The 6,988-nt window shown below is 35.9% G+C and overlaps 1 protein-coding gene across 1 annotated transcript; it reads left to right on the top strand.

The window, feature by feature from the left end:
* The first annotated feature begins 1,946 nt into the window (after positions 1-1,946).
* On the top strand, positions 1,947-6,014 carry LOC122000521. Its single transcript, XM_042554903.1, has 7 exons — positions 1,947-2,177; positions 2,256-2,514; positions 4,363-4,548; positions 4,636-5,272; positions 5,358-5,449; positions 5,610-5,669; positions 5,759-6,014. Exons 1-7 carry the CDS (start codon positions 1,998-2,000, stop codon positions 5,791-5,793), a joined length of 1,449 nt encoding a protein of 482 aa, XP_042410837.1. The 5' UTR covers positions 1,947-1,997; the 3' UTR covers positions 5,794-6,014.
* Positions 6,015-6,988: the final 974 nt, after the last annotated feature.

Genomic DNA, 6,988 nt, shown 5'->3' with positions numbered 1-6,988 from the left:
TGGTAACCAAGTGAGATCATTGTAACGACCCGACCCTCTTAGCCCATTTGGCGACCTCTCATGTCGTCGGCCGTCGGTCCTTATGTCGTCGGCCCATTTGGCGACCTCTAATGTCGTCGACCGACGACCTTTGGTCGTGCCGTTACTCACTAGGACTTTCCACCCCTGGCAGTGGATTTTTGCCTCCCCCAGGATTCGAACTCTAAACCTCCAGGCTTAAATACTAGAGTTTATGAATCCTGGTAACCAAGTGAGATGATCTCACTTGGTTACCAGGATTCATAAACTTTAGTATTTAAGCCTGGAGGTCTAGAGTTCGAATCCTGGGGGAGGTAAAAATTCACTGCTAGGGGTGGAAAGTCCTAGTGAGTAACGACACGACCAAGAGTCGTCGGTCGACGGCATTAGAGGTCGCCAAATGGGCCGACGACATAAGGGCTGCCAGTTGGGCCGCCACAAGGGCCGCCAAGAGGTCAAAAGGGTCGGGTCGTTACATCTTGTTTGTGGTGATCAAGAGAAAGGGTGGCAACACAAGGAAGAGGAGACGACATCACCAAGCTTGAGAGTTGACAGGTTATTGTTCGTGGCTCAAGAGGGGTCGCCGTCGACGACTCGTGCTCGTAGTGGGAGCAAATCAGGAAGAAAAGGGAGCGACAATAGTGGATCGGGGTTAGGGTACGGGAAGAATAGGAACAAAAGATAAATAAACTTTGATTTTTATATATATTACTTAGGTTAAGTGATATTCCAAATATGTTTCCTCCCAACCTAATAGATTTACCCCCTTTAATATATCATAGGAATTCAATTTAAATTCTGAAAATTCATAAAATTTTTCAAAATATTCTGCAAGATAATTTCTTAATTAATACTTATTATTTTATTATTATTTATTTACCGTATCTAATAAATAAATTTAGAAAACTCTAAATCATTTAAAACTAAAATTAATGTACTTACGCTAGACTCCTTAATGTATTCCTGTTCTTATATTTGAATTTGAATTTGACAATGTAAATTGAGAATATTTAATTTTTGAATTTGAATTTGACAATGTAAATTGAGAATATTTAATTTTTGAATGGCTAAGTAAAAACTGTACTAACGGTAAATACCCAAAGTTTTCTCTAAATAGAAACAGAAACAAAAACTTGGTTGAATATTATATATTTAAAAAAAATGGAAAATCAACTTAATTCAAAAGCTCATGTTTAGTTCAATAAATTTGATGTTCATGAACCAGAAGTTCCTGTGATGTTTTATAAGACATTTTTTTAGTGGAATAGAAAATCTAGAAAGTTAGTTATTGGCGTGGACCTGATTTTGGATTTACCTGACGCCTAAATCGGGGCAATGCCGTACACTTTTAAGATTAGTTGAGCCAAGGTGCATACACGTGAATTATAAAAAAATAAAATAATTTAATGTTTAGTTTGATAAAATTATTATATTTATTTGCTTGTAAAAAATTTTATAAAATAAAAAAATTATTTTGTTATTATTCCTCAATAAAGTTTATAAAAATATTTATTAATAAATTTATTTATTAAACTTATAAAATTTAATTATAAATTTATTTTAAAATATTTTTTATTTAAATACATAAAAATATAGTAATTTATAATTTTTACAATCTTAATTATTCATAATATATTAGAATTTTAAAAATATATATTAAATAAAGAGTTAATTTAATTTATAGTGATAATAATACTTTTAGTTGCGGTCAATAATCTTTTTTTCGTAAATAGTAAGCTCAGATCTTTAAATGCGTGATTGAGATGCCGCTGGATTTGTAGGCCCAGTTAACTCTTCCCAAATTCAAATTTGCCGCCACTCGCTTATCACTTCTTTCCCATCTAGAAGTTTTAACCACTCCTTCCCTCGCTTTTTTTTCGCTCCTAACCCGCTCTTTTCCTTTATATAGTATCCAATTCCCGCTTGGGTGATGGATCTGCCGTCTCTTCCTGCTTTCTGTTCGCCGGCGCTCCACATCCATGGCCAAGCATGGCAGCAGCAAATCCAGGAAACCCGATAATCTCGGCAAGGGGAAGGTTACTAGCATCCAGATCGCCTTCATCGTCGAGCGCTACCTCGCCGACAACCACTTCGACGCCACCCTCGCCGCCTTCCGGTCTGAGGCTTCCGACCTCTTCGCCAAAACCAAGGCCAAAGAGGTACTCCCATCTCTCTCCTCTCCCTAAGACTGCTTCGTTTTGTTCATTTTGGATTCAGTTCGGTGGATGTGGATCCAGGTGCCTAAGGGGTTGCTAGGGCTAGGCGAGATGCTTGACGAATATATCAGCCTCAAGGCACAACGAGTGATGCTGGACCACGAGCGGCGGAGGGTGGAGATGGCGTTGCAGGGGATGCAGGAGGTTCTGCGGGCATACCACTCCGCCGGGACGACTCCTATTCCTCCGTCGACTCATCTTCTTCCTACCCAGCAGGTGGCAGCCCCAGTGACACCGATCCTTCCCACATCGCACCCCAGTAGTAGTGGTTCTCCTCCAGGTACATTACCTCTCGCTCCAAGTGGTACGACAATGTTGGTCATTTTATATATATCAAAAACTAGTAACCATATAGAATGCCCTACATTTTGTTCGTAAATCAAGTGAAAAGCATTTTACAATTCTAGATCGTTGTCAATTTTCTAAAGTTTGATATACAGTTTCTAGGACGTTCAAACTTTTTATGTTGCTAATAGTTCTCCAGAACATTACTTCTTGCTTTGGCTCTTTGCGTATCTAAGCAGTAAAAGCGATAAAAAAATAAATCAATTTATCTAGAAAGATATAATATTCAAGACATCATATTTTGTAAACAACACAGTCCTTTTTGTGAGTAAACCGTGAACAAATTCTGGAAATTCTTCTTATAGGAAGAACAAATAACTAAATTTAGGAGAGGAAAAAACTTACCGAGAAGTTTGTTCCCTTGATATGAGAATTGTCTCCAACAAGATCTGACTTCCTTATTCGGCTTCAAAACTTGCTAATTTCACATCATTGGCTACAAGTATTAACTGATTAGAAATGGAATCAAATGATAATCACCATAGCATTTCCTGAATCATTTGCAGTGCTTAAAAGTTAATTATTTTATGCTAGGAAGTATAAATCCTTCTTGTCTCTATTATTGCTGTTAACTTCTTCAAACTCTTGTGTCTCTGCAATTAATAAATTTGTTGTATTTGGATCCATTCACACATTGAAATTGGATGAAGAATATGATCGTAAACTTGAAATTGTAGGAGTGAGTTTAAGAGTATTTTTAATTATTAGTCAGTTGTTCCATTTGTGAATAGATAGGTATCTTTGAACAAATGTGTATTAGTCAATCTTCTTTACTGGAACCAGGCATGAGGTTGACAAAGTGTTCTAGCCTTTGGCTGATGTGAATAAATAGTATCTTCCAATATCTTATCCAAACTAGTTATGCATTGTATTTTGGGTACAACAACATGCTTGTTAGATGAATCTAAAATTAGATCATTAACAATAACAATGGGGTTGAGTATTGAGGATCATTGCAATCATGAGGCCTTTTTACCTAGGAACAAATTGCTCTTATGCATTGTCAGATTATATAATTTAGAGAGCAAGGCGTAGGAAAGTCATGTGTATGTAGAAAATTAGGACAAAGGAAGTCTGTTTTATGGTTCAACAAGAATGTCTATGTTCATGACTATAACTGAGAGATTTTCATTGCTTGAATATTTGTTACAACTCAGATTAATCATATTTACAAGTATTATTGATCTCAAGCGAGTTACATATGTTGGATAATCTATAATAGTTGTACTGCTTTGGCTGATTTAAGAGAATCAGGTTGATTGAGGTCAGGCCAGATTTATGTTTTATAGTGCATGTTTGATAATATGTTTGTTCAGTTTTTATCTATCAACACATTGCAACATATTATGGTCTTGATTCTTGAAGCATTGTGTAACACAATAAATTAGGTTCAAATCTTACAACATATTTGAAAGTGGTCAAGGGATAACTACAGGGGAGGATGCCATATAATCTTGTATAAGGCTCAATGGCAGGGATTAGTTTCATGTAAATAACTTCAATACTTAAGATTGCACATGATTATAACACTTTGAGTGCTTATTTTCTCTTCTCAGTGCTCATATATTTATAGACAACACCATATGCAACATCTTCTATGCTATTTATACTTAATATAACTTATCCATGAATTCCTGAATACCAAATCATTATATACAATACATAATAAAACTCTAATGCATAATACATTAGTCTTCATAATGCTTGTTGCCAGTTTGGACTTTTCATAGCATTAAATTACGTATGCTTTCTTAAAATTGTTATGATTTTGCTCTTCATGTAGGTAATGCAATTAATGGAATACCTGCTGTGAAATATGTACAACCATCCACTGCGCTTATTCAGAAATCTCCAATGCCCAATTCTTCCAATGTGAACAAGAGAAAATCAATGAAGCCTTCACCAAATTATCCTTTAGAGCCAAAGAAACTGCGGACTCATTCACCTAATTTTTCATCTGCAGTTGGAGGTAAAAGACCATGCCTTAGTAAATCTAAATGCCATCTACAATTTTCCTCCTTTTATATGACTATTTATTCCTTTTTTGGAACTCCAGATGTCACATTGGCTTCCAAAGGTGCTTCTAATACAAAAAGTCAAGAAAAAATAGGGATATCCACTCCAAATGCTGAATCTACCAATTTAGCAACATTGCTATCTGCAGGAAAGAGTTCTTGTAAGCAACCAGCCGTTTGCCAGATAAATTCTTCACCTAGAACGCCTCCACAAGCATTCCAACCTCAACTTGACCAATCTGGTTCCCCTTTGGAAAATGCCTCTTTGCAAACCAGTGATTGTGCCATGTATAACCAAACTGCTCCTTCCAATTGCAATATAATAGCTTCTGAAACTATAATAGTCAGCCCCCTCAAGAATGCTGGGTATTATGCAGTTGAGAGGAGTTACCATATTAGTTCACCTTATAAACTCAATTCAAAAAGCAAGAGAGGGCACATAAAGGGAAAGTTGGACTTCGATAATCCAATTGTCACTGCAAGTGTTGATGAACCAGTTGTAGGAAGTTCTACATTAGGTGAAGGTGAACTGTCTGGAAATTTGGACATTGATCTTCCAGATTTCAGTATCTTCAATGGTGATTTTTCTTTCTCTGAATTCTTAGCTGAGATTGGTCTTGACTGTGAAGTTGATCCTTCCTTTCAGTCATGCTCTTCAATTGTTTCTTCAGTTACTAGGTAAAATCTAGCTGCTCTTGTGTTTTCAGAAATTTTAGCTCTTGCTTTTCCCTTGATGTGTTTTAATTTTACATTCTGAATTCAGTTACACTGACAATGCTATAAGTGGATGCTCACCATCTGATCAACCGGACAGCTCATTCTCTCCGGTTTCTGATAAGGAAATGAACGTTCAAGGTTATAAATCCTTTGAAATTTGATAACATCCTCAGTTTTTTTTGGGGCTAAGATCAAGCTTAGAATCAATCCTCTAAAATTTAGAAAATGCCTCCCTTCTCTGATTTTAATACACATCTACTTAGACTTCATACTTGCCTTGTTCATTTCATGATAACAGGCGAAGATTGTGTTGGCTCTGTAAAAGCTGTAAGAAAGTTTGTTAAAATTGTAAGCCCTGGTAAGTCAGGCTTTATTTATTTGTCTTTGTGTCACAAAAGTGTTCTAAATCATATTAACATAATGGTGTATTTCTGGATGAATTGGCAGTTAAAAGCAATATTCTAGCGAAGCAATACACCTGAAAAAGAGTGAATGGTTTACTGTTGATAACAACTAATTTGCCTGACTTAGAAGGAACGAAGGATGCTTGGAGTTCTACCAAATTCTTTCGAGTTCTGACTCTTCATGCTAATTTGCAGTTTCTATGTAATATCATGAAATTTGTTTACCTTCCTCTCTTTCCTCAGAATCATTGTGGTTTAATGGTTTGAATTTGTATCAAACTTATCTCTCAACGAAGAACCAGGAAGGTTTTAGTTAAAATATTCCTATACTTTCAAACTTTGTTCAATTCTTGATATGCCACCTCAATTTAGTCTCAGCTATTATCTCAACAATGTAAAATGAGACAAATCATAGTAATGGTGCAAGGAGAGAAGTATCTTCTTTCAATGCAAAGGAGAACCATAAATAAAATTGAGGATTAAATTCATACTTATCAAAAATTAAATTGAAAATTCACTTGAATGTGCTTTTGATAGTCAGTTCACTCTTCACTGGGTGAATTAGTGGATAGAGAAGGTAAATTAGATTAGGTTGTTTATGACTTTGTTTGACATAACTTGATTTAGGTTGTGCTTAACATAACTAGATAAGTGGTAAAAGGTGATTGAGGAGACAAGTGGATGGGAGAGTGAGTTATATGGAGTGTAGGGATTTGTGCTTCGCCAAGCCTGAGGTTCAACCTCTCGATCTCAAGAGGCAAATCTCCATCCACTTTAACTAGATAAGGATTGAACTCTATAAGCCCAACTTCGCTTGGTCTGTGGGTTAGGTCAAACATTGGTGATTTAGCTTGTGGGTCATGCCGAGCCACAGTTGTTCACATGCCGTGCTAGTACACTAGATTTGGGATGGGAATAGTTTGCATATCAAACTTGGCTCGAACATTTAAAAAAATAAAAATAAAAACATTTTAAAAAATATATAAATCTTGAAGCCATGATATATTTAGATTCATAATTTTGCAAGATGTATGGAATTTTTTTAATGTTAATGACTAATCATCATCATCATCATCTTTATATAGTTTTGAATGTGTAAATATTAGGGTGAGCGTAGGGGTGTAAACGAGTGTAACTGAGCCGAACAGTATTAAGTTCGAGTTCGGCTCGTTTAAATTATATTTGGGCTCGAGCTCGGCTCGAGCTCGAATCAAACTTTTATCACAAAGCTTGAGCTCAGTTCGTTTTAGAATTAGCAAGCTCACGAATAGTT

The sequence above is a fragment of the Zingiber officinale genome, chromosome 7A (assembly GCF_018446385.1).
Source record: "Zingiber officinale cultivar Zhangliang chromosome 7A, Zo_v1.1, whole genome shotgun sequence".
NCBI classification, from domain to species: Eukaryota; Viridiplantae; Streptophyta; class Magnoliopsida; order Zingiberales; family Zingiberaceae; genus Zingiber; species Zingiber officinale.
The sequence above is the reverse complement of the archived record's forward strand: the minus strand, read 5'-3'. Positions and strand labels throughout refer to the sequence as shown.